This window comes from Saccharomycodes ludwigii, chromosome I (genome assembly GCF_020623625.1).
Source record: "Saccharomycodes ludwigii strain NBRC 1722 chromosome I, whole genome shotgun sequence".
NCBI classification, from domain to species: Eukaryota; Fungi; Ascomycota; class Saccharomycetes; order Saccharomycodales; family Saccharomycodaceae; genus Saccharomycodes; species Saccharomycodes ludwigii.
This window is the reverse complement of record NC_060200.1, coordinates 1,021,296-1,036,042: the sequence shown is the minus strand read 5'-3', so window position 1 is coordinate 1,036,042 and position 14,747 is coordinate 1,021,296. Positions and strand designations below refer to the sequence as shown.

Below are 14,747 nucleotides of genomic sequence, written 5' to 3'. Positions count from 1 at the left end.
AATGATCAATGTTTCGTCTGAATGTACTTGGTTCCGTTGGCGTAATGGTAACGCATCTCTCTCCTAAAGAGAAGATTGCGGGTTCGAGTCCCGTACGGAACGAAGATATTCGATTCCATTGAATTTGATTTTTTGTTAATCTTAATTTTTGCATCGGCGCCATTTTATTTTTATTTTTCAAAATTGCTTATGACATAAAAAGCTTACTTTAGAAGAGAAATATCAATTTTAGTTTTTAAATTGCGATAGAAATACTTCAAAGAATGGAAATGGCGGGAAAAAAGAAGAAAAAAAAAAGGGCGTAGAAATCACAGAAATCACAGAAACCAACGGAGAACAAAATGAGTAAAGGAGAGGGCTGAAACATCATCATCTTTTCTATTCGTAATCATATAAAATATTAAGAGCCACAAATTCATAAATATAATAACAGCAATAATAACAAATAACAGCAATAAATTATTTCATTAATTTACCATCAAAATTAATTTGTTTTCCCCCTCTTTAACACATTTATAAAGTATATAAACTAAATGAATATATAAATAATCTTTTTTATTTCTTTTCACCTTTCCCACCTCCCTTGTCAATTTCTTTCTTCAGGCACTCTTTTTATCTTTTATTAAAGTATATCAAGTTATAATTCATGAAATCTTTATTTTTTACAAAAAAAAAAAAAAAAATCAATCAATATCACTATTACCAAAGATAAAAAGAGATACCCATAGTATTACTAAGTACAACATATAAACAAATAAATAATGCCAGCCACAAAATCAGACATAATCAAAATCATTGCTGCTATCATTTTGCCGCCACTAGGTGTATTTTTGGAAGTTGGATTTTCATTGGATTTGTTAATTAATATTATCTTAACCTGTTTAGGTTATATCCCAGGTATTCTTCATGCGTTGTGGGTTATATTAAGGAATTGATGAATTTTTTTACTTTTTACCATTTTCTTTTTTCCATTTTTGCCATATTTTATAGATTAATTAAAATGTTTAATAAAAGCTTTTTTTTATTCCTTCTTTTTTTTTTTTTTTTTTTTTCTATGACTGTCGCTTAATCATGGATATGTTTTATTTATACAACTCACTAAAAAAGAAAAAAAATAATAAAAAAATTAATAAGGTAGAATAATTTAAAAAAAAATATATATTTACATTATTGTTCCTTCTTTTCTTGTTCAGGTTTGCTTTCCGATTCATCATCAGGTTCAATGGATTTCCTAATTTGAACCATTTCTTTTATTTCGTCATTCGAATTAAATAACCCATACCTTCTAAAGTTTCTCAATAATTTAACAATTTCTCCCATATTTTCACCCAACGAATCAATATCCTTTTTCAAAATTTTTTCCACAGTCAAAAAGTACTTTTCACTCAAGTAAAACTTCTTTTCTATCTTCATTGCCTCAAAGGTATCAATGGTAAATCTTTTATCAATTGGGGTTTGAAAACCTTCGCCTTTACCCAAAAGAACACCTGGTTTACTAAAAGATTTTAAAATACCCTGTTTGTAAGCTTCTACCTGACCCCCAGCTTTTTCAACAACATATTTATAATAATCAGTATAATATTCATCAAAAGTGGCTCTTCTAACGCCGATCCAACCATATTCAGTTAAAATATTTTTGATCTTCTCTTTATGAAGTGCTCCTTTTCTGGTGTTGATAAAAACTAATGGATTGAAGGAAATTGGATTGAAGAACCCTGTATAGAAAAAAAAGGAAATAAATATAACTTTGAAAAGGTGACAAGAGAAAAATATAATCTGTGCAAGCTTATTTGCTGAATTGGGTTTAATTTCATTTTCCAATACCTTAGCCAATTGAATGTATCCAAAACTTTCAACAATATATTTAACTAACCTACTAACTTGATTAGTCAAACAAATACCTGGAGTTGGTGAAATAAAGTCGGGCAAATCTGTATATAACCAAAAAGCAAAGAAAGCACAGTATATGAAAATAGCCAAACCACTTTTTTCCCAAATTGGAACTATTAGCTGATGTGGCCAAAGTTGTTTACAAATTTCAACATTGCCTAAGTCTAATTCCTCCAAAAATTCCTTCTCATCGGCATCAAGAGGGAATAATAAAGAACCATTGTCGGTCAAGTAACCTGGATGTATGGATTTATAAAAACCAACTGGTTTGCTTTTGTGAAAGATGCTTGGTTTTAAATTCATAAAGGAACCAATTCCATTTTCGGTGTCAAATAAATGCATTATTTTATCATTGAATTTACCATTTTTATCAACTTGGAAAGCAAAATCTCTTTCTATATCATCATTTAAACGTATAAAAACTTCCATTTTATTATCGATGTGTGTATATATATTTACCCTTTTAGTTCTGTACTTGTACTATGAAGGTCTAAATCCTTTTATTTTTTAAGCTGGGAAAAAAGACAAGTAAATGGATGTATTAAAGTTAAGAAAACGAAAACGAAAAAAAAAAAAAAAAAAAAAAAAAAAGAGAGAGAAAAAAGAAAATAAAGAGATAAAGAAAAGGGAAAATAAAAAATCTTTCAAATTTAGCTGATAATTTAAAATGCTTCTTTTATATAACAATAATAAAACTAACCTTAGAATTTTCCTAACTTCTTTTTACATACAAAATTTTTTTTTTTTTTTTTTTTTTTTTCCGGGGTTTTCTTTGATAGAAAATATCTTGATAGTTAGTTGATCGAAAAGAACCAGCAAAAGAGTGGCAAAAAAAAAATGGAAAAGGGAAAAACAAAACAAAAATTATTATCAAATACAAAAGCAATTTTTATATCAAGATGTTTTTCCTAAGCTGAGGCCCACCGAGACAGAAAGAGAAGGGCAAGAGAGATGCGTTTCTGCAGTGTTTTGTTAGCATAATACATGAAGACAACAATTAGCTTTTATTTCCCTGTTAATTGTTATTACCCTCTCTCTCTCCCCTCTTCTTTCATTTATGTTCCAAGTTATAAATTAGTACGAAACTCTATTTATTTTAATCCGTTATTACACCCATATTATAATTGCTTTGATCAATTTTTTGTTTCCTTGTTACTATGTCCGTAAACAAACGGAAATAGTCCAAATAGTAATATCTTTTTTTCTCATCTCTTCCGATAGTAATATACTTGTTTTATTTTCGTATATTGTTTTAATTATACCTTTATTGTTTTTAAAAATAAAATATTTCATTTTTTGTTCAGTAAACTACAACTGGAAAGCATCACAATCATATACCAACCTACCCAAATGTTCGTTAAAGACAGTGAATTGCATTTATATAATAAGACACTATTGAAGAATTCCAATTATATTTGTTCCACTATAGGCGATTTCTACACCGACAGTACCAAGATCGATACTGCCAATGAAAAACATCGTAAAAGAAAAGAATTACAAATTGTAGTATGTACAGAATCCCACATAGAATTATATGACACCGATATAAACGATAATTTAAACAAAATAGCAGAAATCCCATTCTTCACAATCATTAAGAATGTCGATAGAATACCGTCTAAATCATTATCTTCATATATGAAACCTGATCTTTTATTATTAACTACAGACTCTGGTTACGTAACTATAGGTAAATTTAAAAAAAATAGTAACAACGGTATTTCTGCTGCCAGTATCGAATTTATCACCTTGTTTAATGAGCCCATATTCAGAAGCGGCATTAGAAGATTATCTCCAATTTATTATACAAATGTTGATCCTAAAAGTAGATGTTTTATATTAAGTGGCATGGAACGCAACAAAACCTGCTATCTAATAGACTTTAATAGTGATGGGTCGCATGGAGTTGATATATCTAGCCCAATTGTTTCTAACACTCCGCATAACTTTGTAATTAATTCTACAGCGTGCGATGTTGGACTGGATAATCCAGTTTTTGTGTACCTTGAAGCACAAGTGGAGAACAATTATAATGACAATTCAACTTCGGCGTTGTTTTGTAACTTTTATTCGTTAGATATGGGTTTAAACTATATCTCAAAAATATCTGAGATCCCATTAACAAATAATGAACACTTTATAATGGGTTTGCCCAATTTAGAAGAATATGGTATCTACAAGAAAAGTCACCTATCAAATAAGATAGAAATGGAAGAGTATAAAAATTCGTTTGTTTTGGTTAATGGTGATGATGGTAAAATCAGATTACTAGATTGTTTCAACAGGTTGGGTAAATTTGTTGAAATTTCCATACCCAAGGACTCCAGCGGTGTTATTCCTAAAATAGTTTGTGGATCCACTCAAAGATTGAAAAATAGTTTTTTTCTTTTATTACAGACAAATCTGGGTGATATTTTTAAGCTAGTTATTGATGGGAATATTAATGAAAATTCAATTATTTTGCATTTAGATTACTTTGACACCCTTCCGTTGAGTTTTAACTTGCATATTTTGAAAAATGGTACATTGTTTAATGTTCCAGAATATGGTGCACCAACTTTATATCAGTTTGAAAGTTTGGGCGATGTTACTGCTGAGGAGCGCAGCACTTTTACAAGGCATGGAAAGTTAAAAAATTTGTCAATATTGGATTCAATCAAATGTTCCGCAAATCCAATTTGCTCGTCAATTGTAAATAATAACACTCCGCTAAGTTTAATCACGCACGGATTTGAATCTGAGCTTATTCAATGTGGCATCAACTGGTCAGAAGTGATATCCACCGATTTACCAACCACACCTGAAAACCTTTGGTCTATTAAGAACACTAGTTCTAAAGGCAAGCCTTTGACTAAGTTACTGTTTTTCGGTTTTCAACACTCACTAAGTATATTAACTATTAACAATGGTTCTATTGAAGAGCTAGGAAGGGGTGAAGGTGAGGAAGAATTCCCCTTTATATTACAAGAAGAAAAAACTTTGCTTATATCACATATGGGACTAAAATCAATTTTGCAAGTTACTAACAATTTAGTATTACAAATCACACACAATTTGGAGTATAACAAATTTACTGCAAAGTTGAGGTGGTATCCTCCAGCTGGTGTTAAGATTGTTGCAGCGTCTACTTCAACAACACAACTAGTTGTTGCATTGTCCAATAATGAAATTGTTTACTTTGAGATGGATCGAAATGAGTCATTAAATGAGTTTCAAGATCATATAGAAGATGATGATGGAAACACCGATGGGTGTATTTCCTCTATTGCATTGGTCTCGACTCAATTTAGATGTGATTATATGTCCGTGGTAACTTATAAACGGGTTGATGGTAATGAGAAAGAGGAAACTTTGGTGAAAATTTATAGTTTGAAGGCACAGGATGAGGACACTTTTTTGGAAATGGTTGCTATGCAATCTTTAAGTTCTTTTTGTGTATCCAATATAATTGTTGATAGTAACAGTGGTAGTTATCTTTCTTTACATCTGGGTCTTCATTCTGGTGTTTATATCTGTTCAAAAATAAGCAAATTTGATGGTTCTTTGTTTGACGTTAGGAATAAATTCATGGGTTCTAGACCAGCATTGTTATCTTTTATAGATATGATAGATATTAAGTATTTGATCAGGAATGAAGAAGGAGAAGAAGAAGAAGAAGAAGAAGAAGAAGAAGAAGAAGAAGAAGAAGAAGAAGAAGAGAAGGAGGAGGACGAGGAAGAACAAGCGAATAGACCATGTATCATTATTACTTCAAATAAATCATGGCTTTCTTATGTTGGTCCTGACGACGAAATAATAATAAGACCTATTTTATATGAGAAAAATTTGAAAAAAAATGTTTCTTTTAAAACCATGGAGGTTAAAAGGAATGGTATTTGCTCTATTACACCACAAGGTGCAATGATTATTGGGAAATTGTCAGATATTCAGGAACAGAATATCACAACTGATAACGAATTTGTTACTAACATTTATGATAAAACTTTTGATGAGGAAGAGAATGGTCGCACCAAGAGTACAGTTGGCAAATTAAAACGAGGTTTCTTACTAAAAGACCTGGATAACAATAAGCTTTATTACAAGCTTGAAAACTTTGAAGATGGAAAATTATGGCTTGGAATGCTTATGGGATCTAAGGTGGTAGGAGAAGTTGTAGTAGAAAATACTGTTGCATTATGTGCACACATAACGAAAATAGCAGGTAACAAATATTTATTTATATCGAGTAAAAATGGATACTTGAAGACTTTCCAAATAACTTCTAAAAAAAAAATTGCAATGATATTTTTGCATGATACTTTGGTGGAAGACCGGATTTATGCAATGGGGTCATTTAGAGAAAAATTATTGGTATCTGTTCACAATGTATTGGTTTTGTATGGGCTTGGTAAGAAACAGTTGCTAAAAAAATCTATTACTTTTACCACACCCTCAATAACCAAAGTTACTTGTTTAGACACTTTCCAAAATAGTAGGATTGTTATAGGTGACATTAAGGAAAGTGTCACCTTTTATCAATATCATGAAGACTGGAATGTCTTTTTGCCATTGGCTGATGATGTGATGAAAAGACATGTTATTCAGGTGAAATTTTTAGATGCGAGAACAGTTATTGGTTCTGATAAGTTTGGTAACGTTTATTGTTTAAGACTGCCTGACGATGTGGAAGATATTGAAGTTTTTCTAATAAAGAACTTCCCCTTCAATCCCTATACTAATAATGTTGGTATCTATAATAAGGCATTTGATGAAAATAAACCAAATATATATGTTTGTCCATTAAAGTTACAATTACTCACCCAATATTTTTTGAATGACATAGTAACATCTTTCCACATAGTTGATTTGGCCAATATGTCTAATCGTAACGTTATTGTGTATACTTGTTTGCAAGGGACCATAGGTGTACTTGCGCCGCTATTGACCGAAAATGAGGTGCGCATGTTGAAAACTTTGGAGTCTTCCTTAAGAATAATAGATTTAAAACACGAATTTAAAATATTTTATTCAGGTAGAAACCATTTAATGTATAGAGGTTATTATGGACCGGTTAGGAACACCTTTGATGGTGATTATTGTAATGAGTTTTGGAGGTTAGCACCAAGTATCAAAGAACAAGTAGTTACACAAATGAATAACGAATATACAGCAGAGAATGAGGGCTTAACTGTTGCTGAAATTTTAAAATTCTTGAATGATTTTAAAATGCATGTTATATAGAAGTTTTTATACACATATTTTTTTTTTATTTACGCAGGCTTATAATATGTTTTATATATTGTTACTATTTATAGGAGGTATATAATCCTCTATATAATTCCTTAATAATATTATTTTGTTCAATATTGTCAATAATAGTTTTAATGAATTGAGGATATACTTGTTTAAGCCAAATGCCATCAATATTAGGATTACTATTCTTAGTAATACTAAAATTGTTAAACTTGTAAATTATTAAGTTGCCAGCATATTTATGACCACCAATATGTGAAATAACACCAATGTGATAATTATTTAAGTCTGACCTTTTTAATTCGTCGATAATATATGGTGCTATGTAACCACATCTCGAATCCCTTTTTTTATGCCCACAAACTAAAATCAACCCCTTATTTAGGTTGAAATGACCAACTTTAAATTGAATATCAGGGTTATCCAGAGTATTATCTTTGTTTCCAATTACCTCCTTCTTCTCAATAATGAATGGATTATAAACTTTGGAATCAATATCAGTAGCTTGGCCAATTTTTTTATATTGTTTTATTAAAAAGTTGTCAAATGAATCAAGTTGAGATACGTTGATAGAGTATAGTTTCATCTCAGGAATAGATAAAAAATTAGCATATTCTTTAAAATCAATCGAGGGAATATTGTCATAGTTTTCCATCGAAATAGCGTTAATCAATAAACCTTTGCCTAGAACGCCACTTTTCAATAACTTTTGCTTTAGGTGACCAATTGAAGAATATGGCCAGTTAGAATCTGATTCAATCCTAGAGTTCCAATAATTATATGAATTTGGCGGAGTAAGTAGCAATAGATGCTTATTATAGAATGGAATTTGACTAGTAATTACCGATTCATCCTTTTCATATTTTTCTTGGTGTTGTAGCAAATTTAGTCGCTCAACTGAAAACCCTGACTTTTTATCCAATTCATCTAAAAAACAATTGCATTGGAGAGTCAATCTGTTAAGATCAATATCACTTTCCCCCCTTTTTATAGATATAAAATTATATCTATTATTGAATAGGGGCTCTTTAGTACCATTCAAGAATAATGGTAAACTTGTTGAAAACAACTTGCGTGTTGAATTAAGAAGGGGTTTGGACATAAGTATAGCTGATAGATGTACTGGGATTGGTTTTTGTATGATTATTGGATTAACATTGACTTGATAATTTTTTAATAGAGAGTGAAAATTGGGGATGAATGTTTTATTATCGATGGTATCATTTTTTTTTTTTTTTTTTTTTTTTTTTGTTGTTGTTATTAAATAGGTCTGTTTTTGATTATTTACTGTTTGAATATCTTGGTGAGATTAACTGCAAATATAAGAATTAACAAAAAATGGAACTTTTTTTTCTTTCTTTTTCTTTTCTGTGTTGGAGTTAACCGGAAATCAGCGGATATAAATAGCTTCTTTTTTTTTAATTATTCTAATAGTCAAATCAATTTTTTTTTGTAATTATTTGCTACTTTTTTTAATTCAATTTGCTAAGATGCAAAAAAAAAAAAGAAAAAAGAAAAAGGAAAAAAAAACAAGATAACTGGATTTTATATATTAGCTTAACAAACCACACAGTAACATAGAACGATGGCTAATTGCGAAGTATGTAATCAAACAGAATCAAAATATAAATGTCCCCAATGTAAAATAAAATATTGTTCAATCAACTGCTTTAAATTACACCGACTAGATGACCAGCATAAACAAAAAGAAGATCCGAAAGAGAAAATACCGGATACAAACCAAGAACTCGTTCAGGATAATAAAAAGGAAAACACATTAAACTGTTCACAAACTCCTGAGTATAATACAATTTTGGAAAATTCAAAAGAGTTGCAAGAACTTTTAACGTACAACGCAGTAAAATATCATTTACACAAAGTTTACAGAATATTAACCATCCAAAATGGAGCAGGGATAACGGATAATGAAGCCAAAAGGGATTTAGCTATAGAATATTTAAACACGTTAAGAGTGGGTGGTATTCATCATAATGAGGCGGTAGAAGAATTTTGTCAGTTAGCATCACAAAAACTTTTTAATTAAATATTAAATATCCAATTTATAAAAGGTGAAAAAAAGAAAAAAAAAAAGAAAAAAAAAAGAAAAAAAGAAAAAATAAATAAATAAATAAATAAATAAATAAATATTTACTCATCTATGTGTGACACATTTACAGTTTTATGATCCTTACTACTTTCAAAAACATTCTCTATTAGTCTATGTAAAATCAAAGCATCTTTAAAAGTTGGAAATCCATGATTATTCATTTTTTGAGCATCAAATAACTTGATACTATCATTTTCTTGATCGCCTGATCTATGAATTCCCTCATTCCTGTAATATTTGGTAATTGCTTCGTACACTCTCATTATATTTCCCACCACAGGATTATAATTTCTTAAATGATAAACTTCAACTGTTTGATCCACGTTATTATTGGTGCTACTGTTATCTCTTTGAAAGGAGACTATGCGCCTTTTTTTGCAGGGATATTGGCTTGCAGTATCAGCTTTTTCCACATCTTCCCCATTAAAAGTGTTTTGATTTTTTATTTTAAAATAGGTATTGTTATTGTACGATGAACTTAATGATGCGTTATCTTTGTCGGTGCTATTATTAGCACTATCTGGTGATAAAGTATGTCTAATACCACAAAAATATAAAACCAAGTTCGAGATCTCAGGGAAACCAGCATCGCCTTCAATTTTCAAATCACCTTTGGTACCATGTATGTCTATAACTAAATTTTTTGTAAATTTTTTTTGGGGAGTACCACCTTTAAAACTGCAGCTAACAGGAACATTTCCTTCAATTAAAGAACCTTGGAACAATAAATGATCCGGAACGGTCTTTTTCACAAACTGTCCAGTTGGTTTGCCGTGTTCATCCACTAGTTCTTGTTCCGATATGTTGTTGAAGATCATGGAAGATATATTATTAAAATAAGAGCCTGTTATATATTGGATTAGATCTATGGTATGCGCAAATGCAATAGTAATTAAATTGGTACCACTTTTCAAATCGTATAAATAACTGGGTGATTTAATTGGTCTTTCATAACCATACCAACCTCCGTTAGCACTAATCTCAATACAGTTTATTTCACCGATTCCGCCGTTATTAATTAATTCCTTAGCCCTTAGGATATACGGAGAATACCTACCTTGTAAACATATGATACCTTGTACACCAACTTCCGAAGCTTTGTCATATATTTTTTGGGCTTCGTTTAGTCCATTCCCCAAACTCCACTCGACATATAATATTTTGAAACCTTTACCCCCGTTGGGTTTATTTTCTAGTAAATCCATACATATTTTATAGTGCTCAGGTACCTTGACACTAACCACGATTAAATCTATTTGGTCATATTGGGCAAATTTAATTATATCATTACCAAATGGTTTACAAGTTCCGGGATCCAATTGCAAATCGCCAATAGTTTTTCGTGATGATTCTAATGTTGAGTTTAACAATGCGGTAATTCTATAATCTTTCTGTAATTGTTTTATAGCCAAGTAATGCGATTTAACTGCCCATCCTTTATTACCTGATAAACCAATAAAACCGACCCTTATTTGTTGTGACATAATACTACCGTTATCCACATTGTTATCAGTGCTAAGATGAGGCATGGTTTTGTTTATTCCATATATCTTATTTAAATGGAACCAACTATTTTTTTTTTTTTTTTTTTCCTTTAAAAAAAGGGATCTTTAAAATTGAACAATAGTATGAAATGGACTTTTATTATATGATAGAATTGAAGTATAGTAAAGGAGATGGAATAGAAAAAGGAAAACTTCTTTATAATATAATCAATTATCTTTATTTAACTATTCAAAGAGAAAAGAAGAACTAAAGATATTTACAATAGTAATAAATATAAGAACAAAAGAAAAAATAATAAAAAAAAAAAAATCAATACGTGTACGTGCACATTTAAAGTTAAAAAAAAAAAAAAAAAAAAAAAAAAATAAATAACATAGCTTGAAAAGCCCGGAAAGAAAGAAAGAAAGAAAAAAAAAAATATATGCATATGAAAATAAGTTTTGTTTTATTTGTAACGATATTCGTAGCCATTAAGATTAAATCATTATAATGCTAACTTAACTTGTTGCACCAACCATTCCAGATTATTTTACTTTTTGTTTTTTTATCAATAATGAATTCGAGCAAATAATAAAAGAAAATTGTCAATGTTAAAGTAATTAATATCACCATATCCAAATTTTCTAAAGTAAATAATTATTAAACTGCGTATTTTTTATATCAATGAGTTACAAAAAAAAAATAAATAATATAAAATAAAATAAAAAGCTATTAATAATAAAAGTAGAATTGAAGTATAAAAAAAAAAAAAAAGAAAAATGTTAAGGAATAATATTTGCTGAGACAACAAATATATTCAATAAAACAATTGGTAATATTTTCCATTTACACAGATCCGTCATCATTATGGGGAATTTTTTTAGTTTTTTTAAAGTGAAAAAACTTTACACTACTTTTTGGATTTTGTTGAATAACACCAGCAGATTTTTGGATAATATCAACAGGTTGTTGTTGTTGTTGTTTTTCAGCATTTTGTTGTTGATAACCTTCATCGTAGGTGCTTGGCAAGCTATAAGGGTCCGTAGGATTACTAGCGTTATCAGTATTTATTGGTTTTGTTGAATTCATATACTGTTGGTACTTTAACGCATCTTCCTTATATTTAGACATCTCTACATAGTTTTGGTGGTGTTTGTATCCTTTTTTAATAAATGTACCGCCTGTCATGAAAAACAAACAAATAGTTAAAAATAGAATGGCCCATGAAATACCCATTAAAGCAGGACCGATAGAGACATCATCTCCATAATTTTTGAAAGCATTTTTGGCCATAGCAACAGCAGCGGTTTGCATACAAACTGCTGATATGGTGAAGACAGAGGCCAAAATTTGTAAAAACCAAACAACCTTAGTAAAAGAATACGAGCAAAAGGTGAAAATGTATAAAATAGTGTTGACACCGGTGAAAATCAAACCTAGCCAGAAAAATACAAAATCAAATCTAGTCAAATAAAAATAAGTTGATCTGTTGCTTACAAATGAAGGTGGTAAGTTTGTAGTGGTATCAAAATTATCCTTTGGAGAGATAGGGTAGGCTGGTGATAGATAGTTTGAACAAACATTTTTATCATTTTTCTCAGCACATAACCCCCAAAACGTCCATCTAGAGATATCATATGGGGCTCCTGGAATGTTTGAAGTATTTGCTGATAACCAATAAAACTTGTTGATTGGGAAATGGTTTATTGAGCCTGATAGGATAAGTAATATAAATAATAAAGTGGAACCCAAATAAAATAATACTGTAATTACTCTATTGGCACGTTCAACATGTTTGTTAATCATGGTTTATGTATTGGTTGTTGGTTGCTTTGTTTTGGCAATTAGTGATGAAAAGAGAAGAGAAGAGAAGAGAAGAGAAGAGAAGAGAAGAGAAGAGAAGAGAAGAGAAAACAAAAAGAAGAAAAAAAGGAAAAATAAAAAGAAAAGAAAAAAAAAAGATATATATATATATATATATATACATTTATTTATTAATTAATGAACAAACTTTGAGATCTAATTTCATCAATTTGAAGGGGATGTTAAGTAATAAGGAAAGAAAAGAAAAACAAACAAGATTGAGTGGTATAATTTATTGCTGTAAAGGCTTTTAAAATATAAATAACAACAATGCAATTTGTTTTTTAAAATGGGGAAATAAAATGAAATCTGGCAGAAAATAATAAAGCCTTGCCTGAGAGATTTTATTTACTAAAATAAAAATATCCAACTTTCAAACTACGCGCTCAGATCTTTAAGCACAGTTTAAAAGATGCCTACTTTTTCCCTCTCGCTTGTTTTGACATCCTACGAGTCATTCTGTGCTTTTTCTCTTTCTCTCTCCCTCATTCCTGCCCCTCTCCGCAACTTTTGGATTTAACGCCCGTTCATCGACGATAAACTCACCCTCTTCGCAGCCGCCCTTTAAAACACCATTTCATTTCTATCGGTGTGGCTTTTGTCATTGTCAGTCCGAAGTAGCAAAAAAGGAATCTCTCGGCTTATACATGCTTCAAGGGAATGGAAAAATAAAATATAAATATAAATATTTATTCGAGCTGGAATGGAAAATAAATAAATATACTTTTTCTTTTTTTTTTTTTTTCGGTAAAATGTCAGTTGACAATTTAACCATAAGTTTTATAAGAAGCTAAAAAGGACTGAAAGGGAAAAGAAAAAAGAAGGAAAAAAATAAAATAAAATAAATAAACAAAAAAAGAAAAACGATTTACGTTTAAATAAATATATATATCCACATTTTATTCTTTTTTTTTTTTTTTCTTTTCTTTCTCTCTCTTACGTTATACCAACTTACGATAACATTGCAATAAAATAAATATATATATTTTAAAGAAAGGGAAAAGAAGAAAGAAAAAAAAAAAAAAAAAAAAAAGGTAGAATGACATATGAAATACCACTATATAACAACAATACTACTAATACCGAATGTCTCTTTCATAATACTTCCAATAATATGCAAGCCAGCAATAGTAATGGTACCACCGACACCGAGAATTTTCTATTTTTAAAATGGAAACAACAACAACAACAACAACACCAACAGCAACACCATTATAATCCACAAATTCCACAAACCTATAAAATAAATAATGATGATACTACAACTAACATTAATAATAAAAAAAAGAGAAAGAGAATAATAACGCATACTGGCAATCCTGCTACTTACCATAATCCCATTTTTAATTTCAATAATCTATCCGAATATTCCATGAACAACAAGAAGATAAAATTACCTAACAAGTGTTGTACTACTACTGTTCCTCATAATATTGCTATCAATAACGATATCCAAAGTACCAACAGCATTACTATTCCAATTCAACAAACAAAAACATCTCAATTGACACTATCAAACTCATTTAATAATGAAATAGAAGACTACATGCTAGAGGGATATTCAAAACTTAATGACAATACTATTTATTATGGCAAACAGAATTATGGCCACCAGCACAATAGAACGGACAATGCGCATGCCACTAATAAGGAATTAAAATTGAATGCTTCCTATACTATATATTTAGATGATATAAATGGAGTGCAGTATTCCTTATACGACCAAGATCAAGATGAAAGCGATATATGTAGCAGCAATGGTAACAATGATATTGTTATGAGTTAAAAACAAAACAAAATAAAATAAAGATAAAATTTTTAAAAATTGCATAGTTCATTTACAAACGTATACATTTTTTTTTTAATTATATATATATATATATATATATATATTACTCCTTTTCTACTCCGAGCTATTTTATATATTTTGTGTATATTTAATTTATTTATTTAATGGTTTGAAGAAATGGGTTGTAACTAGCTGTTTTTTTTTTTTTTTTTTTTTTTTTTTATATTTCCTCGTAAATTTCTTTTTAGTATATCCATATATACGTTTTTTATGTTATTTTTTTTTAAGACGCGTTATTTTTCTATGATAAAATATTTAACGCATGCAGTAATATTATTAAAAAAAAAAAAAACATTATTGGACTAGTATCTTTACTGGAAA

At 29.5% G+C, this 14,747-nt stretch overlaps 8 protein-coding genes and 1 non-coding gene across 9 annotated transcripts; 5 read left to right on the top strand and 4 right to left on the bottom strand.

Annotated features, from left to right (window-relative positions):
* Window positions 1–30: 30 nt before the first annotated feature.
* On the top strand, window positions 31–102 carry SCDLUD_000440. Its single transcript has one exon. It is a non-coding gene; the product is annotated as a tRNA-Arg (tRNA).
* Window positions 103–761: 659 nt separating this feature from the next.
* On the top strand, window positions 762–935 carry SCDLUD_000439 (YqaE/Pmp3 family membrane protein; the record flags this gene model as incomplete). The annotated part of the gene is made up of 1 exon (XM_046081431.1): window positions 762–935. The coding sequence occupies one exon, from the start codon at window positions 762–764 to the stop codon at window positions 933–935; it is 174 nt and encodes a 57-aa protein (XP_045936775.1).
* A 232-nt stretch (window positions 936–1,167) lies between these two features.
* GSF2 (Gsf2p) lies at window positions 1,168–2,319 on the bottom strand (the record flags this gene model as incomplete). Its single annotated transcript, XM_046078530.1, has 1 exon — window positions 1,168–2,319. The coding sequence occupies one exon, from the start codon at window positions 2,317–2,319 to the stop codon at window positions 1,168–1,170; it is 1,152 nt and encodes a 383-aa protein (XP_045936774.1).
* Window positions 2,320–3,240: 921 nt separating this feature from the next.
* Window positions 3,241–7,110, top strand: RSE1 (U2 snRNP complex subunit RSE1; the record flags this gene model as incomplete). Its single annotated transcript, XM_046078531.1, has 1 exon — window positions 3,241–7,110. One exon carries the CDS (start codon window positions 3,241–3,243, stop codon window positions 7,108–7,110), a length of 3,870 nt encoding a protein of 1,289 aa, XP_045936773.1.
* Window positions 7,111–7,174: 64 nt separating this feature from the next.
* Window positions 7,175–8,224, bottom strand: AIM32 (Aim32p; the record flags this gene model as incomplete). Its single annotated transcript, XM_046078532.1, has 1 exon — window positions 7,175–8,224. The coding sequence occupies one exon, from the start codon at window positions 8,222–8,224 to the stop codon at window positions 7,175–7,177; it is 1,050 nt and encodes a 349-aa protein (XP_045936772.1).
* Window positions 8,225–8,707: 483 nt separating this feature from the next.
* HIT1 (Hit1p) lies at window positions 8,708–9,166 on the top strand (the record flags this gene model as incomplete). The annotated part of the gene is made up of 2 exons (XM_046078533.1): window positions 8,708–8,722; window positions 8,819–9,166. 2 exons carry the CDS (start codon window positions 8,708–8,710, stop codon window positions 9,164–9,166), a joined length of 363 nt encoding a protein of 120 aa, XP_045936771.1.
* Window positions 9,167–9,270: 104 nt separating this feature from the next.
* GAL80 (transcription regulator GAL80) lies at window positions 9,271–10,758 on the bottom strand (the record flags this gene model as incomplete). The annotated part of the gene is made up of 1 exon (XM_046078534.1): window positions 9,271–10,758. One exon carries the CDS (start codon window positions 10,756–10,758, stop codon window positions 9,271–9,273), a length of 1,488 nt encoding a protein of 495 aa, XP_045936770.1.
* Window positions 10,759–11,560: 802 nt separating this feature from the next.
* Window positions 11,561–12,520, bottom strand: SUR7 (Sur7p; the record flags this gene model as incomplete). The annotated part of the gene is made up of 1 exon (XM_046078535.1): window positions 11,561–12,520. One exon carries the CDS (start codon window positions 12,518–12,520, stop codon window positions 11,561–11,563), a length of 960 nt encoding a protein of 319 aa, XP_045936769.1.
* A 1,096-nt stretch (window positions 12,521–13,616) lies between these two features.
* Window positions 13,617–14,363, top strand: SCDLUD_000432 (uncharacterized protein; the record flags this gene model as incomplete). Its single annotated transcript, XM_046076705.1, has 1 exon — window positions 13,617–14,363. One exon carries the CDS (start codon window positions 13,617–13,619, stop codon window positions 14,361–14,363), a length of 747 nt encoding a protein of 248 aa, XP_045936768.1.
* Window positions 14,364–14,747: the final 384 nt, after the last annotated feature.